Source organism: Pungitius pungitius, chromosome 14 (genome assembly GCF_949316345.1).
Source record: "Pungitius pungitius chromosome 14, fPunPun2.1, whole genome shotgun sequence".
Lineage (NCBI taxonomy): Eukaryota > Metazoa > Chordata > Actinopteri > Perciformes > Gasterosteidae > Pungitius > Pungitius pungitius.
In genome coordinates, this window is record NC_084913.1 from 11,221,669 (window position 1) to 11,246,315 (window position 24,647).

General features: G+C 45.2%; 2 protein-coding genes across 3 annotated transcripts in view; one reads left to right on the top strand and one right to left on the bottom strand.

Moving 5' to 3' along the window:
* Positions 1–1,040: 1,040 nt before the first annotated feature.
* nceh1a (neutral cholesterol ester hydrolase 1a) lies at positions 1,041–4,818 on the bottom strand. The gene is made up of 5 exons (XM_037487159.2): positions 4,581–4,818; positions 3,320–3,575; positions 2,857–2,926; positions 2,455–2,626; positions 1,041–2,364 (listed from the first exon to the last, which is right to left on the bottom strand). The coding sequence occupies exons 1-5, from the start codon at positions 4,719–4,721 to the stop codon at positions 1,744–1,746; spliced, it is 1,260 nt and encodes a 419-aa protein (XP_037343056.1). The 5' UTR covers positions 4,722–4,818; the 3' UTR covers positions 1,041–1,743.
* Positions 4,819–13,060: 8,242 nt separating this feature from the next.
* ppp2r3a (protein phosphatase 2, regulatory subunit B'', alpha) overlaps positions 13,061–24,647 on the top strand; it is a 46,870-nt gene continuing 35,283 nt past the window's right edge. The window contains exon 1 of one of the 2 annotated variants that reach the window (XM_037486525.2): positions 13,061–13,291. The gene's annotated coding sequence lies outside the window, so the exon portion shown is untranslated. Of the gene's footprint in view, positions 13,292–13,574; positions 13,644–24,647 lie in introns of those variants that run through there. The other variant, XM_037486526.2, reaches the window with a different exon arrangement.

Genomic DNA, 24,647 nt, shown 5'->3' on the forward strand with positions numbered 1-24,647 from the left:
AGCGCGATTCAACTATTTCAAAGCTATCTCAACAAAGCCACCTTCTGCTGTATTGAAATGTCTCTTTTATGAGTCTGTGTGTGTGTGTGTGTGTGTTTGACTTTGTTTCTTACTGATTAGTATCGGCCTGTTTGTGACTAGCCATTAACACAGTAAGTAATACGTATACTTGGCACATTATAACCATATCAGTGTGATCAACACAGGCCCTGAAATTTTTTTTAGTTCAAATATCTGGCATTTGTTTTTTGGTTTGTCTTTAAATCTATGTTCAAATTCAAATAGTACAATAGTACAAATGTATACGTTGTATTGTGTGTTTACCAAATTCTGGCGAGTTGTTCTCAACATTCACGTTTTTACTCTGGTGGTTGTTAATAGACATTCTGGGAAATGAGTAACAAAATCAAATTGCATATATTGAACATCACAGGCTGATGATGCATAACTGTTCCTGAAAGAAAGAATGACGAGCAGAGAACAATTTGTAAGAATGACTTGACTCTTTTTATTCATCAGTTTGTTCAAAAAGCACAATAGTAAGCAGCAGAGACGGGAAGTACTGTATGTGTCCCAAATTTGATAACTTTGCACTTCGGGTGTCCTGCATGTTACTTTAAATCAGTTTAGGGCAAAACATGGACATTATTAGGGACATGCAACGCCCATTAAACAGAACACAATGTGATTATTACATAATGATTATCAAGCATGGGGTGTATACCACAGCTGGTTGAACACACACAAAAAGCCCACAAGAAGGTCAGTTGACACCCTCATGAAAAATATTTAATTTGCAGACGTTATCTGTGTAATGACTTTGTTCTTTCTCACTACAACAGGAGTCTACAGGCAGCAAGCAGCTTGGCTGCTGAGCTCAATGCTAATGCTAACATGCTAAGCAGATACTGTTGACCATGTTCACGGTCTTAGTTTAGCGTGTTGGCAGGACAACAGTTAATAATTGGCAAAAAGTAATGCTCAGGCGGATGATTCGTTTAGCAAGTATTTTTCAGAAAAATAAATTGAGAAAATTGCAATTCTGATTAGATATTTCAAAGTTCACAGGTCACAAAAGTTATTACAAATGAATGGTGTGCATGTGAACCAGTCTGACAAAAACATTTAACTGAAAATTCACAAACATAAATGCAGTCGCGGACGTCACCACGGTCGTTGCGAAACACACCAATAAATCCAATGTTGACATTTCAGACCAAACTGGTGGAGGAGGAACTTTGCATTATCACATTTCTTGTCTTTATTTTTCTTAAGTGCAACAGACAGTTTGAGTTACTGCTGACTTTTATTTTTGTGGGTTTCATTCTAAAAGTTGAGTATAAAACCAATAACATGTGAAATATATTGCTCATGTGTTGTGGGAATAAAAATCAGTGAAGGTACGTGTACCGCAGTGGAAGCAGATTCATTGCTTATCTATTACACAGGTGCAAAGCTTTTTCAAGTCTAGATATTTTAAGGTATTTTTGTAAGCTGGTCACAATGTAAGCCATGTTACGGTCAACACATCTGCCCTTTCACCGCTACCAGACCTTCATACGTCACGTGACTGTGTGTCTATCTGCAAGAACATGAGGGCCCTGAGCTTTTCTTTTGAAGACCGAAATAACGTGTATTAGCCCTTAACAAGTCTCTGCTTGATGAAGCAGTGAAACAAACATAATGCATGCAACCACAAACACCCTTTCACCCGCTCACTCACCCCCGCACGCACACACGCTCCTACAAGTTGTTCTGCAGCCAGTCGAGGTAACCCCTCAGCGCTCTCTTCCCCACGTCAAATTCCATTGGCCAGGTAATAAAGCTGAAGCATCCGTGGAAGCCGTCCTCGTAATGGTCGCTGGTCACCGAGACGCCCGCGTCCTGTAAGCGCCGTGCGTACATCAGGCCCTCGTCCCTCAGCACGTCGTACTCGCACGTCAGGACGTACGCTCGGGGGCACTTCGCCAGGACCTCTGGCCCTGCTAGCAGTGGCGACGCCCTGACGTCCAGCAGGCCCGGCACCTCTTTCCATGTCCCCTGGGAACCCTTCTTGGGAATCAGAGGCTTGTAGTCCCGCTTGTGCTTCGGCGGCAGGAGGGCGGTCCAGTCTAGACGCGCCCTCAGCTCCGGGGTGAGGTTGGGGTTTTCCAAGGAGCTGTGGTTGTTGGCCAGCGCCTGGGACAGGAGGGAGAGGTCAGCGCCGAGGTACTGCAGCCAGAAGTGCACCATGAGGGGCCGGTAGAGGATGGGTATGTTTTGGTTCTGCAGGTAGGAGGGCGTGTTGAAGTCCAGAGCCTGGAGCACCGGGTAGATCAGCGCCTGAACGCTGAATGTCGCACTCATGGTCTCATCTGAGGAAATCTAGAAAAATAAAAATAAAAAACATAAGCCCTCCATCTTCTGATATTTGAATCCTGTTGCATTGCTACAGCGGGACTGATGGGTATTTACCTCTTGAGCAACCGCGGCAGCCAGGTTTCCTCCGGCACTGTCACCTGCCACAGCCACGCGCTCGGGGTCGATGGCGTACCTGGCCTGGACCTCTGGGGACAGGAAGTGCTTGGCAGCAGCGAGGCAGTCTAAGTAGGGCACTGGAAAGTGCACCTCTGGATACAGGCGATACCTACACAGGCATCGGTGGCAAATGATCATTCACTGCACAATAGTGACTGTAAGCAGTTGACACATGCAGATAAATTCACTTTTCTCCAGGAGAACGACTGAAAAAACCTGTATGACATCGTCTGTGGCTCTGAAGAGAGCTGTCGAATGTGCTTTTTTATTTCTGAAGGCGTGTTTTTGTCTCTATGAGCAGAGACATGTAGCAATAGCAAGTTGGTGTGAGGCACTTACTCAACGGAGACCACGACAGTGTTGAGCTCGTCAGACAGCATCCGGTTGATCGTATCATACGAGCCCCTCTCTGAGGAAGTGAGAGGGAGAGGAGTGTGGAAAAGGGAACATGAAATATTTTGCAGCTGAATTAATCAAATCTATCACTTAAGTATCACCGGAAGGGAACTTGGAAAGCACAAGTTGCAACTTAGACATATGAGCAATCTCTTCGGTTGGTCAATCGATTTCAAAAGGCAAAATTTAAGGTCTTAATGTTCCGTTTATAATTGTACTTTTTGAATACATGTGAATAATAACATAATAACAAAGCTTGACTTCTTCCAAATGAATAAAGGGCTGTGAAAAACACATTTGTGATTATGTGCGAAATGCTTCTCAATTCTTGACCATTTACTGTGTTCATTTCAAGACTTAAATCCTTCTATTTGCATTTAAAAACAGCAGAAATGTCCGTACGCACTCCCAGTGCCGAGGGCCCAGCCTCCCCCGTGGATAAACATCAGGCCTCTCCTCAGGTGACCCTCGCCTCCGGCTGGGGGCTCGTACACACGGACCGGGACGCCGGCGAAAGTGATGTCGCTGACTTTGACTCCGGGCATGACCCCTCCGCCGGACTGGGGACTCAGCAGCCCCTCCATTATGTCGTCAAAACCCGCTGTGGACCGGCGGATTGACGTGATGTAATTGTCAAAGCCCAGCCAAGCCTTCAAGGAGGCCTGAAGACAGAGGAGACATTGGAGACATATTTAGGGCGAATAGCGGAAGCAGCAGGATAAATTTGTCTCTTGGCAGGGACTTATGAAACCTTTTGTCTCACCTAGTCCCCTCTGTCCTTCTGCACTGTATCTTACTGGTGTGTCTCAGTATGTCTGCCCTCCTCCCCACAAACCTCCCAGACTGTCTCAAGAGTCTGGTTCAACCAAGGCCAGCAGAGAGGCGGGGGGGGGGGGGGGGGGGGGGGGGATTTCAGCACCGGTCAGCTACACCGAGTCACGACCTCTACAACGTTCCATAACTACATTGGTGGAAACAATTTCTAAGGCTGAATTGTTGGTTTTCTGATGGAGGGTCGGTACCACAATGTATGGAAACAGATAAAACATTTCTCTGAAAACCTACAATGTCACAGCGCAAGAGGCAGGAACAGACTTTTTTATTACAGTGTAGTGTTACAAAATTAGAGCTTCTTCCTCCCTTCACCTGCAGTGCCAATTTCAAAATATAGAGCAAAGGTGAAGGCGAGGACGTGGTTGTCCTTGCACTCAACTCCATGGTGGCTACATTGCAACAGATTAGTCCTGTTTCACAACCAAGGCGCAAATGCACTGCTGCTACAAAAATACTTTCCAATAAAGAGTAGACACTCTCAGTAACAGAACACAGTGTTAAGATGTTTCAGGGCATGATGTTTACGGCGCTGTACATGTGATGACATCTGCAATAAAATGACTGAGCTAAAGTTGGCTGTGATATTATTCAACACATGGCTTAAGTTTGGAGGATCAAAGTCCAACCTGTGTGTCACAGTGCTGTGTCTTTGCCACCAATACAGGGGGCAATGCAGTACATGCCACTTACCATTTTCACGTGGAAAACAACTGCCCTACACATATTAGCCTTTATTTTGTGCAGATCAAACCATAACCACAGCTCGAGGGGCTCCCTGCCACCTGCAGCACATGCACAGCCCCAGTGACTAAAACATCTGCTCTTTCTCTCACCAGTTGCATCGTGCCTCGGAATCCTGCATCCAGCAGCATGAGCTTCCACGGCTCCTGGATGGCATCGGGCATCGGGATGTACACGTAGTACGCGAGGGCCACCGTCAGGGACAGAGTAACGGCAGCTGGAAGCAGCCTCATCTCGCGCCTCACCGACTGACACCGATCACACGGACTGTGCAGGCTGCACCGAGTGTCTCTGGGGTTGTCCCTGGAGGACCTGGGGAGGGGGGGCACTGTGCAAATGACTTCACGGGGGCCGATAAGCGTTCAGACTTCCGCTGGAACTCTTCAAAATAAAACTTTTGTTGACATCCGTTTTACGCTGAGCGTGGTACGACTGGCACTTTTATTTTGAAGGCTGCGAGGCAGCAACGAATGGGCATTTGGGAAATGAGTTTTTTTTTGTGTGAAGTCTGCACAGGGCTACAACTTGTATTAAATGCATGTGACCACAAAGAGGCACAATAGAGCTGCAGACTGCTGCAAGGACCACACCGTTTTGTCTTTAGTCCCAACATTCAGATCAAGGTAAATAAAAAGTAACCAACAGAAAAAGCAATTTGGCGAGGTGATTATACATAATTAAAAGATTTTGAAATAAGCACTAAACTGCTTTGAAAACTCTTTTTAAATCGATGCCTTACTATCTTCTTTAAAGTTGAATGCTTGTATAAATCTCATCGAGCTTGCTGTACGTCTTCCCATGTAGGAGTAGAAGTCGAGTCAGTAGTAATAAGAGGCTGGTGTGAAAGTACAGCAAAGACCAGTAAATGCAGAATTACTTGAATTGCAGTAAACATGAAAAGATTTAGAGTAAGAAAAGGACGTTCCCATCTCAAAACAACCTAAATACAAAAAATCCTGTTAATGCTGTAAAGGCCATTAAATGATGCGGTGTGAAGTCAGGGCTCTGTAACTCTGGTGAGGTCAGAAGGGATTTTATCTCTAGTTATTGATTCCTTTTATGTGTATTTGTCAATACTGAAGTGAAGTTTTACTGGAATGAATTAGTGTGGCAAGTTGTTGGATAGAGATCAAACTCATGATCGCTGGCTGATGATCAGACTATTGATCCCTGTACCTCTTAACTTAGTAGTACAATTACAAGTACAACAAATAATCTTGCAGAACACTTGAGTTCAAGGAAAGATCTGGGATCAAATCAGGATGTTAGAATTCCACGGTCAGGTTGACTTGTCATGCATCTCAGACAACGGGGCTCAGTTTTTGCTGTCTCCCTCTCTCCCTCTGTGCTATTTATTGCTCTCTGTTCCTTCCCACGGTTTAACTTTGAAATGGCTGCTGTCTGTCTCAGGAGGCCCTGACAGAATGTCAACAAACCTCCCAGCTGATGAGGATCTGAGCCCTTGCACCGGACTGGTTTTCCAAAACAAAGCAGCTATTCGGCCACTCGACCATGTCAGATTAGAGCCATGGAAGACCAGAATAGGGTCCTCGTGGCTGCAGGTGTCCATAAATAAAATAAAAATAATAATAAATCTATCTGAAAATGAAAGACCATTTAGCTCTGCAGGTGTTTACGCAGATCTGAACCTGTACCTTCAAAACAAGGCTGCTGCTGCTGCTTTATATTGACTATACAGACATCCCAATTTTCTCATTTAACCCTCAACAAGAAAGAAGATGAGCAAATTCACCCTAAATGCGAACTCCTGATAAAGGATCACATACATGTTTTATGAAAATACACGTTTTGATGTTTTATTCCACTGTTAAAAGGTGTCACGTCTTCATCGGACAACAGAGATGCTGAACTTGCTCTCTATCCAAAAGGCCGTCTGAATGAGCGTGTCTCCTAAGAAAGCTAAAACTAAAACGTTGATGTGAGATATGTGTGTGTGTGTGTGTGGCACAAAGAGTTTGCATTAAATTCCCCTCTTTCTGCTGCCCCCCACCCTCCTGTGGGCCGGTCTGGCGCCCCCCCCCCCCCCTCCAGTCTGTGGTATGGAGGGCAGGGAGAGGGCCTCTCTTGTGCCGCCAACTGGAAATACACTTATGGCCGGTCATTCAACATGACTAAACGCTCATTGCAGAAACGGAGCTTTTCCATTACAGGCGGTCCCGTCTGGCCTCTTGCTTGACGCCGGGCCTTTGCACGTGTTTGAGCATGAATAACTGGTTAATGTCAGGAGCGCAGTTAAGTGCATTAACCTTTTCCGTCTTTGCCCCTCCTTAGTTTTTTTTTAATCTCTTTCCGAAGACACTGAAAGATGTTTTTACCTCTTCTTTAATAAAGGGCCTTTATTTTCATAAAAGTCAAATCACAGCAGGAGAAGCAAATGTGGAAATGATGCAAAGTAAATGTTTGTTGAATTATACTTACCAGCTGAATCCCTGCCTGAACACAGTGTACCCTTGAATGTAACAATGTCATCGTTAAGCCTGAGTTTTTCCTGCCACTGCAAGTTAAAAAGGCTGGTGTGAAAAAGGCCTTGGGAATTCATCAGAAGACAAGACTACTTCTTATAACAACCCGCCACCAGTGTAACTGCTTTTACCCAGTTCAAAAAAAGGAGCATAACAAGATATTTCAACTCAAATCTAGCTGGCATGAATCTAGAAAGACCACAGGCTCTTTCTCGAGGAGGAAACTACTAAAACTGGAGGCTGCAGTTAGTTGTTAGGTTTGCTATTCTCTGATCTCATGAAGCAACACTGTTGAGGTCCAACAATTGCCACCAGGACAGAGCATCATCTACATCCTGTAGAGAGGCCTTTGCAGTCTTTTTTGTCTACATGAATTTCCAAAGAATTCGTAGATCATGATTCAGAGGAACCAGGCTTTGTTTAGTCGTTCATGAACGTATTGCCAATGTAGCAACTGGAAAAAGTAGAGTAAAAGTTGCATTACTGCCTTCCTCTTATAGAAAGCGGAACCCGAGTCGGTGGTAAAATGATGGTACCTTTGCTCATACTGTATTTATAAAATGTCACAGTATTTATAGTATTTCAAACGTTTCTGCTACTTTGTACCTTGGAGATTTTTGTGACTATGAATAGGTTGAGGCTCTGCCCAAATATGTGAACATTTCTATGCATCGGGAAACCGGTGCAAAGAGTCATATTGGAAAAGTTACTTTTTCATGGCATCTCAGGTGTGATAAGTTGGAAAATTGGAAAAGATTTTCATCAATATTCAACAGTTCAACTTTGCTTTAACATTTGATTAAATAAACTGTTACCATCTTACCATAAACTAACCGCAACCAACCCATGACATTAATGTATTTCGGTTTGTCAGAAAGGCCATGGACCGCAGGCCAGTTGGTGTGCTGCGTCTAAACACAAACTCTATTTTTAAAATGAGAAACTACAACCTGTTGTTACTCTTCCCTCTGCAAAACAAGGTGTCACATCTGAAAGAATGGGAACAAAGCCGACTGGGATTTGTGCTGGGTGGCATGTTATTGTTGGTGGGAGGCGTTCAAGCACACAGTGTTCTTATCTGGTCCAGGGCAACGTGCTCTGATGCAGAAGACACACAGTCATAATCTCAGAGGAGTGAAATCATTTCGTTTTGAATTCTTATCTGTGTTGCAGTTTTAACGTCTCTGCTCTTCAGCATTCGGCTTCATCAGCTCGTATAGTTTCCATCAAACTACAGCAAGAGCATGTTGGGGAATGGTAGAAAACCGACTTTTTCTGATGGCTTGTTGAGTATTGACACACTGAAGCACATTGACGAACCGATGTGTCCGTTACATGCGGCCCCAGCTATGTTGCAATGAGTCTTGAGACACAATATAATGATGACAATGACTGAATTAACATGTGGTGCTCAGCCATTAACATATGTGTAACATGCTTTTTATTTCCTTTACTGTGGGAATACATACAAAGATAGATGGATTTTAGATTTTTAGCCATGCCCTTGGGATTGCGGCGTCTGCGCGGTGCTTAGTTTGTTTGACGGAATACCACGAAATTGTGTTGAGACATTAATGGTTTAGAGCGGATGAATCTTTACTGCCTCTGGGGGTCCCTTGATGTATTCCCTTCCTCAGGGTGAAATGTAATAACTGTGGTGATCCCATAACTTTTTATAAAGCTTCATCATTGTTTCAAATTTCTGTCCAATTTGATAAAAAAAACACAAATAACATTCCCATCGGCCTCAGCCCTACTAATGCGTAACATTGAAAGCATGATACCTGCAATACATTATTTTTATATTAGCATTGTCATTGTCATACAGTCTCACAGTGATACCAGAATCTCTGTAGACTGTCTGTAGATTTGTGTCACATACATACAGTTTGTATAACAACAGAAAAATACATATTTATAAAAGTATTTTCTGAGTCATGTTTTTTTGCCGTATTAAATGCTCACACAATATAACCACAAGCGGAGAGCTGTGACTAACAGTTTCTTCAAGAATCAATTAACGGGTTCGTATTAATGTAAATGAGAGGAGGAGATGGTGAAAGTGAAAACAACATCTGCTAATGTTATGTTGATTCAGAGGTGAGAAAACACCATGTTCCACAATTTCTCTCCCCAGTCTTTAGTCAAACCCTTCCCCCTCCCTTCTCAACCGAGTCTTTCCAGCTCATGTGTAACTACTGTCAGACTCAAGTTTTCCACTGGTCCCTTGGGGATCCTGGCCTTTTAAAGATGGATGTGGTATAATCCATCCACTGTAGCCAACCATGAATAGCACATCAGCTTCCTCAGTCTGCGCATCCCACAGTTTGGAAAAAGCATCAGGCTGGCGTGCGGGCCTGGACGGACACAGTTCCACGGTCCAGTGTCAAATGGGGACTGATGTGGACAGTCGCATGCCTTCAGCCCTGACCTTTAACCTGGAGTTGCGCGAAGACAGTGCTGTACTGTTCTGCTTCAGAGAGCTGAAGTGTTTTGGCCGCACGCACGCACACACACACACGCACACACACAACCTCATTAAGATTCTTCAATGGCAACGGTGGCAAATAATAACAACCACATTAAAGAAAACACAGCATAACTACTACGGCTGCGGGCATTAGCATAGCAGCTAAACGTGGATTAAAAAAAGCATGCACACAGACACACTCTCACACACACTTTTGACCTCGAACTTCCTCCTTGGCATGTTCAGCCGACGCCCGGTCACGGTCCCGTGAGCCGCCTCGGTTTAAATGGGATCCTGATGTTCTGTCAACCAAACCAACCCCCATCCCCACGCTCCCCCCCCCCCCTCCCCAGCCAGAACCGAGGCTGGTCAACGCGGTTTTGCACTCCTCCCCTCGCCCTCAGCTGCAGAGAGAGAGAGATGTTGACAAGAGGCAGCTGTTGCGGTAGAGGACGGGTCTGATTGATGCAGCAACCAGAGGAGGTGTACACATAAATAGGCAGACAAACACACATGTGGTGCAGGTCGACTTCTCAGTCCCCAAGAGGAATATCTGAGCGATTTGCCAGTTGTGGCATCTATGGATGGGGCATGTGGGACTGCTTGGAACTAATTCGTATAGCTTGAGTGGCTTCAAACTCAGGATTTGCAGCGGAGGACCTTGAGATGTTGAGAAGCTGCAGTGCATCCGCAGGGAGAAAGCTTCTCGCTGTGGAGAAGGGGGGCAGTTTAGACAGCTGGTATCACGTAACACTTTAATAAAACTCTTCCCCTTTCACTGACGTCTCCCTGCGGACACAAAACCCCAAACTCACAGGGACACACAAAGATGCAAAGGCACAGTCTGCTGACCATGAGCACACACACATGTGCAGGCGAGAGGGTCACCTTGTGAAAAAGCACATGCAGATATAGGCTCGTATTAACTGCGGCTTTGTAATAAACTTACCTCTGTCTGCAAGATGTCAACATGGATAGTTGAACTGTGATGTGTGTGTGTGTGTGTGTGTGTGTGACCTCTTTATCTTTGGATTTGTATGTCATGGCGTATTTCTGGCATCTGTTGCTTTCAGCGGCAGCTTGGATCCAGATGCCGTGTTGCCCTGCAGGCAAGCTCTCATGCACAGCACATACATGTGTGTACGTGTGTTTCGTAGTGTGAGGTTCAGAGTGACAAGCTCTGTTCCATTTTGTCAAAAGGTGTCAGCGCCGCCATTGCTTTTTGGCTTTACCCCTCCAGCCTGCTCTCCTACCATGGTTTTTCAGCTGCGTACTGCCGCTCTCAGCTCGATCCTTTTTGGAAATTTTGTCACGGTGTTTTTCTTTTTTTATTAACTTCTCAGATCTTACTCACAAAGGCTTGTTAACGCCTATTATAAAAACAAAGCCATTCCCCAGCAGTGTATGTATCGGTCTCATGGAAGGTAGCACACTAAAGTTGCATTTACTCTCTTTATTAGCTGCCTAGGCTGACTTAATTGGCATTACTCTCACCAACTTCGTTTTTTAAGGGCATCTTTATAGATGCCGCGCTTACCTGAACGGATGTGTCCAAACTAAGTTTAGGCTTAACCGAGGCATTAATAGTATTTAAAATGTTTAATGGCAACATGTCTTTGCAGAGACAACCATTTTGGTTGACCACATCAATTGTTCTAATAATCAATTTACCCAGAGCATTGAGGACATTATTCCTGGACAGATATGTCCTCTGTTTTGTTTTATTTATTGTTTTGATGCTGTGACCAACACAGAAATCTTCAATTGTATATTTTGGTAGAAGCACAAAGATTAAAAGAAGAAAATCCAAATATTTCTTTGCTAAATTATTATTATTTTTTTCAAATTTGAATAAGCCAGCATTATGGCTGCACATTTGGTTTGTCAGCGGGGTCATGTGTCTGGGAACTGTTCTTGGGCATGGACGACTAAAATAGATGCAGGATATAATTGCATTCTGGGCTTTATTGGCACCAGCGACTCTTTCTGCAAGTGGTTAACAATGTTTGCAACGTCCTCTTGTCTTGTCCTCTTTCTGTAATGGTTGACAAAGCAAGGTACTGTCCAGCATGTAACCACGCGCATTACAAAGTCCAAGGAATATTTAGACACACACACACACCGAAAGGCCCTTCTTGTCATTTGATGCGGGCCTTGTGACAGTGAGTTGTTATAGGAGACACATTCCATCAGGATTTGTAGAGGGATCTCGCTTCTGAGTGAGTGTGTGTAAAGACCTTGGGCGCTGTAAATCAAATCCACGATACATCGTCCATCAGCAGGTCCATACTCTCACTCATCAGCACGGTAACTTCACACCACCAACAGCCCAACCACAGGCCATCTCCCGTTTAAACTAGCTTCCCCCCCCCTCTACCTCTTGGGTCATCTGCTAAAAGTGCGGTTTCAAGTATACGATCAAGTGGCGCCGGCGTCCCAACTGCCCCTGATAACATTGGAGGACAGAGGAGTCCCATCACCTCTAATGGCAGAGGTCATCATGGGAGTCGCTACGTAGCAGATTTTGATCACTGAACACAAAACATTCCAGGCACCTGTTTACTTTCATGAAAGCAATATCATGATCTGCAGTCTGTGCTGAAGTTGACTGCCTGGTCTCCATAGAAACACTGATTTAGAGCAGTCTTATACGTCACCAAAGGTTGTGTGATTCAACGATTCCAGCTGCCTGTAGGGAACGCCTTACTTCACTTTTACAATTCATAATTCATTAATCCTTGAAAGAGCCTCAAGGCATAAATATTGCTCACCTACACTGTGGTTGTTACAATGATGTTAAGATCATTATGGACCACAGAAAATGTTTTCTTGTTGGTATTATTTGAAACAGTAAATTGTGATTGAGTGACCGCCTGTGATTAAAGTAGACATTTATGAGCAGTATTGCTGGTTTAGAATGGATATCAAGCAAGGTTCCTGTAAAGGCTGCTTAACACAGTTGAAATATTTCGTTATTAAGGAGATATGTTTTCATATTATGCACAGTGAAGAAATGAAAAAATTTGGGAGGAGGTAGAAGAGGAAGTTTATGAATGAAAAAGTAAATGTATGAAAATAATTCTCCAACAATTTGGTAAGATTTAGTGATTTCTAATACGAAATGCTAAAAAATAGCACAATTAACTGGTTTCACAAATTTACATACATGCTTCCCCTATTTTACTTTTATGGTCAACTATCGTCTGGGTAACGTTTTTGTATTTAATATCTTAATAGCAATGCAATTGTAGGAGCATTTTATGATGAGCATGTTATGTGACAAAGGCTTCCGATCAGAAAAAAGAAGCCCATATTTACTCTAAACCAGTAGACTAACACAAATGTGAAAGGCACGTCTTTTTCTTTTGTTCGTATTATTTATTTATTTTATTTTTACTTTGTTACCTCGGGTGAACGCTGAATATAAATTTAAACAACGCCGTACACCCAAAGACCGGCCGGCCTGTCACTCCACTCGAGCCCCCGCCCCGCCCGCCTGTTAACGGGAACTCCCCCTAAGTTCCCCGGTTCTCCTCTCTCGGCCAATTCTCTCCATGAGCTGTCACACCCCCCCCCCCCCCCCCCCCCAAATCCCCTTCAAACACACACACACACACACACACACTCACTCTCTCACACGCACGCACACCGCACGCATACGCGGCCGCTAAACCCCACGCGCACACGTATTCCCACACGGAGCCGCCGCACGTTGGAGCGAGCGGTCCGCGCGCTCCTTTGATTCCGCAGTCTGCGGCGAGCTTCGTCGTGACAGAGTTTGGAGACGGCTGAAGGAGCAGCGAAGGGGAGGCAGGGAGGGAGGAAGGGAGAGACAGAGAGAGAGAGAAAGGTAAGAGATGGCATCACAATAAGTGTGTTCGCTTCGCTGTGTTTAGAAACTTCCCCCCGTGTGTCTCGCGCCCCGCGCCGGCTCGTGCGTCGCAGGGCGCCGCCTGGAGCGTCAGCCGCAGGTTCTCACGACAACTAAAGGCGTGTTTGTGGAAGAATTTCCCTTTTTCGCATCGGAGGGGGGGGGGGGGGGGGGGGGGGATCCTCTCGTTGTGTCACTGGAAGTTTGAGGACTGCAGGCGCAGTCCATAGCGGATCACGAAGGGGGGGGGTAAGGGGGGGGCGACCAGCTATATGACGTGAGAGTGAAGTCAAATAATCTGTTAGAAAAAGCCTCCTCGAAGGATGCACAGGTAACCTTTCCTTTTTGTTTTTTCACTTTAACCGGAATCTTCATTTTAGTGTTTTTATAACAGCTTTAACCCCGTGTTGTTGTTTAAGATTTAAACTCAAGGTGAACTGTGTTTGGTTACGCAACACAAATTATTCCGTTTACACTATTCAGTGTAATTGAAAAAAAACAATATCAAGTTAATCGGTCTTAAGGGCGTGGTAATTGTTTTTAAGTTTAGTCGGTGTTCTTCCAATGTGCTGAATAGCAGAGGGCGAGGTATTGAAATAAAAAATAAAAAAACTTAAACGCGCAAATGCATTTAGAAACATGCATTTAAAATAGGAAGGGAAAGGAGTGGCTACCATACACATGTGGAGCTTACAGATGCTTTATCCGCCTGCCTGCATGCAACTGTGTATGTGCCCTTCAACACGCCCATCATTTGTCTCTTGTTGTGTGTATGTGAATTATATCTTACGTGCCACTGTTATGTGTGTGTGAGTGTGTGTGTGTGTGTGTGCTGGTGATACCCTTTCAGATCCTGTGAGGTGGGGGTCAGTCACAGGGTCTCCCCTCTGGAATTCTCCAAGAATAGATGGAACACACACACCTAAACACACACACACACTTTGAGCTCATCTTCAGACAGCTTAGCGTCTCTTCTTTTAATGATGACCCTTTAACCACCGCAGACCTGTAATTGTTGTTCTCCTTGATGCGGACACTGACTAGTTAAGTTGTGTGAATCTGTGTTCTTCATATGATCTGCTCTTGATTCAGTAAGTTCTGCACATGTTACCTAGTACGTATGTTAGGTGAGCTGATGATGGCCAAGGGCACTTTGGCAGTGCAGGGACTCCTAGGACCTGTGCGATGACAGGTCTTTTTTGCTGTGTGTTTTTTTGTTTTTTTTTCCCCACTCTTATAGACCTTGAAGAATGGCAGGAATGAGTCAGAGAAGGATATCTTAGAAGAGCAACAGACCTCTCTCTTGTTACTCCCCGGTGATGGATGCTTGAAAGTTAGTGAGCGAGAGGGAGAGCGAGACAGAGAGAGACAGAGAGGAGGTGAGAGGATCTTGTCTGCCGTAACTTGAGCCTGCCTGGAAGACACTGACTCTTAGAAGGCCACAAAGACTGCAGTGCATGAGCTGTGGGGAAGTTAGAGCGAGGGAGACAGAGAGCGATCATCTTTGGGTTTTGGGCAGTAGGATGGGTACAATAATACATACTTAATACATACTACTAGGATATGTTTTATAATATTATCTCAATAAGAATCAAGATAATCTTGATATCGGCTCTGTAGTTAACAGGCTTATGGTATGTTTTCCATTTACTCAATTGGAACCTGTACATGTCCTTAAGCACAAAGGAAAGAAGGGTCCTTGTAACCGTTATTACTTTTGCATGACAGAGACAAAAGTGTGTTTCTCACTTTTCCTCATGGATGGACTGATGCAGAACAATGCTGTGAAACATGATGTTCAACCAGCTCGGGGCCAGATATCTACTCTGTGTGTTAATCTCAACCCACAGTGTGGAAATGAGTAAATTCAGACATCCAGTCGGCATCCTCCTCAGCGGTACTTTGGGTTTGACTTCTCATAGCAAAGGGTTTCGGTGCTAACCAACCCGAGTTGTTATTCTTGATGCTGTCTTTTCCTATTCTTACCTATTTTGAAAGGCCACTGATTGGTTACAATTGTAACCATCTACATAGCTGTAGCTATCTTCTTGTCACAGGCTCTGTTTCTCCTCTCGCCTCTCCTCTCCCTCCATCCACAAATAGCGAAGGAAGTTTTTATTTTAAACTTGCAAATAAGTTTGAATGGTCGCTTTGTGGAGGGATCGATTGGCAGATTTGGGCGACAGACACCGAGTCCGTTTGGTCCGATCAGACTGTACCTTGACTAAAACACTAACAAACATATAATGGCTCTTATCTATAACAAGTTGTGAAATTGGCTTATTTGGTGAAATTGCACTTTCTTGTTCTTTAGAACTTGTATCCCAATGGTTGAAATGCACTTATTGTAAGTCACTTGGGATGAAAGCGTCAGCTAAACGAAACGTAATGTTTTGGAACTGCATTCATGTATCGCAGCAGCCGCTCACAGATGTGCGTCTTTTCACGGGTGCTTGTTGTTCCCGAGCTTTGTGTGGAACACTTTGCGTGTGTGCAACAGTGTGCATGCATGTGTGATATTAATCTGGGTTTCATCCAATTTCTCACATAGGTGTAGAAGGACAGGAAGCGCCTAGCAACGGTATCCTGTCGGAATATATTGGAGTGTCCTGATGCGGTGGAGTAATGGTTTAGGGGAGAAAGACATGGGTTTATTGCCCAGTACGTGTGCACACAAAAGGAACTTGGCATTATGAATGTTCTATGATTAAAATTTCACAGGATGTACGCCCAATAAGCATATCGCAGAGTGCAGTATGTGGTTCTGTCTTTACCAATTTACCTCAATTTAAGTCATAGACCATTTATAGTTGGGTATAGATGTGGTAGCCTAATAGTTAAAGTTGTCAGGGTTTTCCAATCACGTAAGCTGGAACACAAGAAAATTGCCTCTTTACTTAAATTCGACAGAGACAGACCTAAAAAAAAAGAATCCATAAAGCAAAACCAGCACAGACACGCAGCGTCATACACAATAGGAGTGCAATCAATAAAACCGAGTTATGTAGTTGTGATGGATTGTAAGGTGAAAAACTGTGTGGACAGAAACAGACCTCCTTGGTTAAGTCAGGACAGCATCTCCCCGATACTGTGTCTCTGTCAGACTGCCACTGTATGTGAATGATACAAATTGTCTGCACGTGTGTGTTTTTCATGTGGGCGGCAATGAAATGATTAACAGAGAGAGACGCATTAAGGAGAAGACTGAATCCAGCAAAAACATCTTAATTATGTTTCATTTTTGGATTACTTTCATGTGTAACTATGAGTTACTTCACAACCGCACCCTCTCTGTGTGTGTATGTGTGTGTCTGCAGGTTTGTCTCTGTGTGTGTGTGTGTCTGAGTTGTTTGGGTGTGGTGCGTCTAAAGTCATGCCAGCATTACGCTGTGTACCAGGCCACAAGTGCTGCAGGACTTCTCACATTTAGGCTTTCTAATTGATTCACGGTGTGATTTATGCGGCTCTGGGCACCCGCATGTGCTCGCCTGCCTCGGTGTGCACGTGTTTACACACACACACACACACACACACACACACACACACACACACACACACACACACACACACACACACACATACACAGAGACACACACAGCAACACAAAAGCTGTGAGTTACTCATCACAGCACCACATAAGGCACTATTGTATTTAGCAGCTTTATGGCACTTTTAGTGACACAGTCATTCACTTTTCCCAGCAGCATATGTGTGTATGTTGTGTGTGGGTGTGTGGGTGTGTGTGTGGGTGGGTGGGTGGTCGTCTCCTATTCCATGTAACACTGCCAGCTGCTAAAAATGAAGACGTGACAGGGGAAGTGCGAGTGTGATAGTGAGAAGTGGGGGGGGGGTTGTGTGTTGGGAGGAGGGAGCTGCATCTTAATAAGACGAGATCACATGCTGTGCTTGGTTGTCACTGTCTTTTGTCGAAAGGTCAACGAGGTTCTCTATCAGGTTCCTTTTAGGTACACTCATGCTGCCAACCTTCTTTTCCCGAAGCCATTGTTGCAATGGAGAGATGCGTGAAGGTGAATACGACATCGACAAAGGCAGCTGACTCACTTGAGAAAGTGAGTGATGCAGAGGAATGGAGAAGAGGAAACTACAACACATGAGAGGGAGATGCTTTGAAGTTACGTTACAAGCGCTTCACCTGTGTTTCTGGCATGTCGTGGTTTGTGGTAAACCATAAACGAGGGCTACGCTTCCAGGGGGAAGTTTAGATAAGGGTGACGACTAGTCAGTTTTGTAAGTAGTGGGTGTGAGTGATGGGGCCCAAATTGCTTTCACTATGTTTCCTTTTCTTTGATATTGATACGTTATAACAGTCCAAATAACAAAGTGTACTTCTGCTTGTAGGATGTTTGGGGATAATGGAGATTACATAATTCTCTGGAAAAGACCCACCCGGCTTCACAGGAAGTGTTGCCCAATTGAATCGTTGTCTGTGTCGGTCGCCATGTGATGGTCTTCACTTTTACACATGGACTTGTGAGCTTCTATTTTTCATCTTTGCCGGTTTTCGCCTCGACATCCTGGATACATACTTTGAATGCAGTTCATAGACTGTTCTATCTTCCCCTCTCAGAAATTGCAGGAATGAGATAATCCAGGGAGTCAGTGACCGTGTGGGCTCCATGGTAGCTGCGTGGGTGAGGCTTAGTGAAGGGTCAAGAGTTTAACAGGAGTCAGGGATTAGAACAAGTACATTTCTGCCATTGTCACGTCCATATACCCTAGACCTATCGCGAATCACCTCCAATCCCTTTTCGCCAGTGCCCATTCTAACATGGGCCGAAAAAAACAGCTGACATGGTAGTTGCACGAGGGTGTTGGGAATCAAACCCGGCCCACAATGGGGTGATTCAGACATGAGCGTGTGGGAGGTGGACTGTGCCTGATGGCCTCTTCCAACCACCTTTAACCACTCAGAGACCCACCCTGAGAAAAAGCAGGAAGGGGAGAGAGAAAGGAGGAGTGAGGGAGGGCCAAGATTAGTGTGACAGGGATGAGGAGCTGGACACTGATTTACAGATCTCCCGTCATCCTCAGCTCCTCCTTGACTGGCTCCATTGTGGCTGTGCTAAAAGCGCTCTGATAGGTTGCTCGGGTCTGAATGTCACTGCTTCTCGTCCATGGACTGCGGAATTTGTGTGTGTGTTTGCATGTGTTTGTGTGTGTGTGCGATGAGTTAATAGCTATCCATTGAGTGGTTGATTGTGTTCTGTTGTCCACACTGGTTCCCTTTGTCCAGACTCCATGCACACACACACACACACACACACACACACACACACACACACACACACACACACACACACACACACACACACACACACACACACACACACACACACACACACACATATGACTGAACCAGGCATTCCTCCAGTGACAGGACCCTTGCCAAGAGAAAAAGAGAGTACTAACTAAGTAACAGTACCATTCATAGTCATGGCAGTGTGGTTCTTCATGGCACCGGTTTGAGACATGAATGGGTCCGAAACTAAAAATATTTTACTGCTGGCTTTTTATGCTCCTTTTACCACTCCTGCTCTTCTCGTTAACTCTTCTCCTCGGTTTTGTTCTCTCTTGCAGTGCATGGAAATAAAGCCTGCACTGCATTAGGATGTGTTTAATAGCATTTCAGTTTATAGAGCCTGTGGTTGTACTTTCTCAAGGTGTAAATGTGTGCAAGTAGCCCCTCGGGTAAAAAGATGGGCACACAGAATCAAGACACGAGGAAGACAGCGAGTAAGGCCACGAGGGATCCAGACCTGTGACATTGTGAGCGGCCCCTCTGTGCTTTGGCCCGCTGAGGCAGTGGGGTGTCCCGGCCTGCAACATCCTGAGCTGTATAACAGACAGGCTGACTAAATGACGGAGGCAGAAGGCTGCTTTTTTATTGGTCAGTGTGGGTAGACCATGCGTCTCACTGCCTACCGCAGAGAGAGGGGGGCTGAGAGGAATGGGAGAGGTGGGGGGGGGGGGGGGGTTCCAGTTAAAGAGAGGAATGAGACATAAAGGGAAGGGAGCAGACAGAAACTGACAGTAATCCAACAAAAAACCCCAGAGAAAAGTTAGCAGAAAGACGTAGATTATTTGATCCAACGTTGGTAATTTGCTCTCCCACAAAAATACAAAAATACCTCCTGTGCACCATCGAGAACAGCGGCAAAGACTATTTCAGGACTTTCTCCCGTTTGTTATATCATCCAGCATCTTGGAGGTTTATGCAGAGCCGTAAGTACATCGGCATGTGAGGTGGGAGGCGGTGATGAGGAGGGGGGAGAAAATGACCCTATTTCATCAGTGTGCCCTCTCTGCCCCCCCCCCCCCCCCCTCCTCGCTCAGATGAATCAAAATCCTTTCAAGAGGTTTTATTGGCAAGATAGGATCGCTGTGACATTGCCGAGGCTTGAGTGCGTCTCTGCCTCTTCGTGGTTGGACGAGGAGGAAGTGCAGCGGGGTGGCGGTGAGAGAGCAATGACAGCCTTTATCTCGGTCAGTAAACACCAGCCAGAGTCCCATCATTGTTTGTACTGTGTGTCTAACTCCCCGCTCCCATGCGGACACTTAGAGGGCACTGTAACACGGTGGCTCACACACACACACACACACACACACACAAATACAAGGTCAAACTCACGCTCACTTGAGCATGTATGCGAGGTGCGCGTAGACTCACATATATGCACGCACACACACGCCCGAAGGCTGTGGTTGTACAAACCAGTGGTATGAGTGTGTTGTTGTGTGTGTGTGTGTGTGTGTGTGTGTGCGGTGGATTCTTGGCATCCAGTGTACGGTGTACTGGTCAGATCCAAACACACTCAAGCTTCCCTCCTGCCTGCCAGTCTGACCGCTAGTGGCTATGTGATTGTGTGTGTTTGTGGGTGTGTGTGTGTGTGTCTACAGCAAGGTGGAGTTCAGTGTAACTGACTTTGCGACACACCATCATTTCATAGAAACCCGTGCATGCATTCCTATATATCTGCTCACTGCTGTGTTTGCTGCCCTGTGGACGGCGAGCACTGCTAAAGACGGCGATCCTTCACTTCTCGGTGTCACCGAGGGCTTCTTTCTTCCTCTCAATCTTTGGCTTTGCTGTCTTCACCGTCTCTCTCTCGTCTTCCCCATTATGCGTCCTCGATGCTCGACCAAGCGGACCTGAATGCAAATGGTCCGTCTGCCTCCAGGCAGGCGGCCTCCACTCGACTGATCACGTCTGTGTATTACCGTTGTCACCCCCTGTTTCACAGCATTTCTGCTGCGCGAGGTAGTCTACAGCGTCACAAAGGGAGGGAAATATGGAGATCAAATGTATACGTATCATGCGTACATGCTAGGACTGCTAAATCTCGAAGGGGTTGGTTTCATTTTTATGGCCTAGAGTTCCCGGGAAGAGGTTTTATTATGCCACAGCGCCGGCGGCAGCTGTGCCCCGAGGGATTATGTTTTCGGACGTATCCATCCGGCCCGTTCTCGTGAACACGATACCTTAAGAATGCCTGGAAGTTTTTTTTTTTTTTCCACATTTGGGCATAAGCGTCCATTTCGTCAAGAATTCATATGCTATTGATGACAATTTCACGCAAATGACTAATGATAAAATAATGAGGTGATGACATTTTGGACAGACACGGATGTAAAGCACAACTTGACTGGTTCTCAGAGGCGTGCTACTCAGAGCCTGTAATTCTAGCGTTAAGTATCTGCAGCTGATGCGGCAGCCTCGTTACCAGAAGGCCGCTGGGTTGTGTAAAGGCAGGGCAACACAGGGCGGGGAGGGTAAACAGGTGTTAAGTAAATAGGTCACGTTGCCAACCATTTGATTTCCTATTTAGCCCACAGCCGCTCTTGGGGGGATATGTGGAGCAGGGCTCCACCGGACGTTATGAGTGTGCTGCTCAACTCGCCTTCCGTTAAAAGTTTTATTAAGACCCAGAGACGCGTTGCTAGCTCAGGCCTTGAGACAAATTGAGTGACTTGAGTTTTCTGTACACGTGTGGCATTTGTAAAATATACCATCGCTTTCCTATAATCCCGAGCGTTACATCCTTGTGGTTTCCATGGCTACAGACTGAGAGCTGGATCCCTCCGATGTGAGACAGACGTACACCGACACCAAACAGATGAGGGGTAACTCCAACCTGTAGTTAGAGCCGAGTCGTGCTGAGAGCTGAGAGCCTCGCAATCCACGGACAGGGGGGACTTTTCTTTCTTTCTTTGTCTCGTCTCGTCTCCTGATGTCTTGGAAAGGCATCAGAGACACTTCCCCTTCTCTGCCGACTTAAAGCAAGGCTACAATTAAGATCCCATCCAACCAATCGGGCAAAACAGTCTTCAGACTTAAGTGGATTCCTTTTAAAATGACAGGTTAGGCATAATGCGTCTTGTTGTTCAGCTCCATTGTAATCCCAGAAATGTCGTCCATCAGAAAACCTCCCAGTTAATCTGCCCGTATGGTGATCCGTGCAAGAACATTATAATTACATCTATTTGTCTCTGCTTTGGTCACTGATGGACGAATGTGATATGCGCAACATTCGCTGATGGTAAAAGACAGTAACAGCTTGTCAAGTTCTCCTGTGGGTGTGTTTTTTTTTCCACCAGGAAGCCTGTTGATTCACTTAAGCCCAACTGTTTGGAACGAAGAATTTTAGCATTTTGATTTTTTTATATTTGTTGGGGAGTTTACTCAAAATTCCCTCGACGGTCGGATGGAAACACGTACGAGGAGCATAGTTTCAGACTGCCCCGACAACACCTTTCTCACCCGCCCTTCTTCCTCTTCTTCCTCCCTCGGGTGCAGGCCCCTCAGGGGGGAAACAGCAGAGTCTGACTGATCCAGACTAAATGGCTGGTTTTGTGTGTGTGCGATGAGACTATAGGAAAGGACTAAGCACCTTTTGCCTTTTATAATGCTGGTATAAACATCTCGGAGATCACTCTCCACTGCAAGTGCATTATTGTGTGTGTGTGTGTGTGTGTGTGTCAGTGCGCCATGCGTGGGAGAGCTTCCATGTGGTACTTTGATACAACTGGCGCTCTTTCATCAGCGAGGTGATGTGTTTGAGCTGCGGTGAATCAAAGGCCGCTTGTTGCACAGCTGCAGCTGTGGCCACATCACCTGCACACCCCATCGACTCTGCCTTTCTCTGCCTCCATCTTCTCCCCTTTGTTGATTGTTGTACAATCTTTCGTAGTATTTCTGGGCTTTGCTCATTCGCCCATGCAGTCTTTTATTTCTCCACGGGCTGGAGGGGAGTCACAGGAGAGGGGACAGGAAAAAAGGGAATTTTGTAGATAGAGGCCTGTGGATCACTCACTTTTGCTTCAATCACATGAAATGGTGACACAGAAGGATACTGTGTTATTCAAATTAAGTTATTCAAAATGTTAACTTGATGTTTTCCGTGCTTTACATTTTTGTAAATATGGTAATTAGTTGACTGTTTCAAAAGGTTTAATGGAAAAGAAAACCAAATTGAGTCATTGCTTTTTCATCTTGTTTTTCAAAGATGATTAATGAACTATGTATCATACAGAAACATACTATATTATCAAGGTACAGACTTTTGGGGTCTTATATTCATAATGAAAGTAGATCGTAAGGTCATCAGAAATCCCACTGCGTTCACAAAGTCAACAAACGGCGAAGGTAAATTTAGCTACAATCAGAATACAATCCCATTCTCAGACCTTGTGATTGTATCTTGATTAAAGGCTGAGATCTGAAGCTTTCATCTCAGCAGCAGAGCGACGGGACCAACTTCACGTTCACTACGTTGATGTGGCCCGTGTGTGTAAGTATACTGTAATTTCATCATGGTAACCTTGTGATTAAAACTCTTTTTGTTTTTAACTGGGTTTATTTGTAGCAACACTGTAGAGCGTTTCATACCAGAACAATCCAGTGACTCAGTGCATGGGCCGTGCACTCATGGGAACCAGGGGGGCTTTTAGAGTTCGGGTCCTCGGGGACCCGGGCTGGGACTGTGTTGTTGTTGACGATAAAGGCTCTCCCACAGCTGTGGGGCCAAAACACACAGAGCAGGACAAAGTCGCACACATGAACACACACGAGCATACATGGATAAACGTTCATGACTAAAATAGACATAGTTATAGGTGGGTTTACGTTGGAAGGTCAACTTTCTGGAGACTAACTCTCGTAGACTTGCTCACAATATTTCTACATTTAAATGATATCCGTACACATGATGCCACATCCAATCCAATTTCCCTCCCCATCCAGGTGCATCATAGAAAGATATGGGGATCACGTGGCTCACTTTCGGGCATGCGGGGGTGTAAAGGGGGAAAGCAGGTGAGGTGCAGAAAGTGGGTTATGATTCACCCCCTGGCGAGGCAAGTATCCGTCATGGAGGCTGAATCAGGGGAATGCGGGCGACATTATCTGCTTTATATATAGGCTGTTCACTTAATGACGCCAGCATCGCCCTCAGTACGATCTCCTCCCCAGACGCCTACAACATCATCTCACTGTCAGACGGCCTTCAAAGGTCATGTTGTAAGAACCTAAAATGCACCTTGCTGTCAGAACTACGTTGTTGCCACATTAGGGGTTAAAAGAGGAGCCATTCTGTAACTGGGGACAAACATTTGAGGGGAAGAAAAATGCTCGCCAATGTGGATTTCTGTGTTTTTTGTGAGTGTTTGATGTGCAAGCAGCTAGTAGAGAAAAGGTGTTTTAAGTCAAATCCGTGACGTTTTTTTCTCTCCCAGAAATGTCAAGTCTAGTTAATTTGTCCCTAAGTATGATGGACTTCCTGGATTCCACTCTTTTAAGTCTGAATACCTCCCCTGCTAAAACCCAGAGTCCTAATCCCAAACAGTGCACTGTTACTGGGCAAAAAAAGTGAGAGTTGAAGAGATGGAAAGCTTTTTTAAAGACACGTACAAATGACTGATGCTTTCGAAATGAGCAAGTATTTTCCAGAAGATGAAACACACTCTGGACTTAACTTGACACAAAGGCCCCAAGGCTTTTTGAATAGATCATTATAACCAGAAGGTCCTCTGTCTTGACTTTCTAATGAGGCCTTTTTGGGAAGCTGCTCTTCATTTGCTGGCTGAGGGGTGGAGATGAGGTGAAGCCAATTTCCCAGAGGTTTACTGACTCCTGACTTCAAAGGCCAGCAGTCACACACTGTCACTGCTGCTGCAAGAGCAGAATTCTGAGGGATCACAACGTGTGTGTGTGTGTGTGTGTGTGTGTGTGTGCACATACAGTACATTTCCAGGGAAGAGGAATTAGAAAAGAGGCCTAAAGCAAAGATGACAGGAATACATTTGAACAAGTAATCAA

Bases quoted from the DNA above. Each gene is read 5' to 3' on its own strand.
- nceh1a (XM_037487159.2), bottom strand. From the start codon at position 4,721: ATGAGGCTGCTTCCAGCTGCCGTTACTCTGTCCCTGACGGTGGCCCTC. The intron at 2,927-3,319 runs GTGCGTACGGAC...TCACTTCCTCAG, and splicing joins CTGGGCCCTCGGCACTGGGA to AGAGGGGCTCGTATGATACG. The intron at 2,627-2,856 runs GTAAGTGCCTCA...ATGCCTGTGTAG, and splicing joins ACTGTCGTGGTCTCCGTTGA to GTATCGCCTGTATCCAGAGG.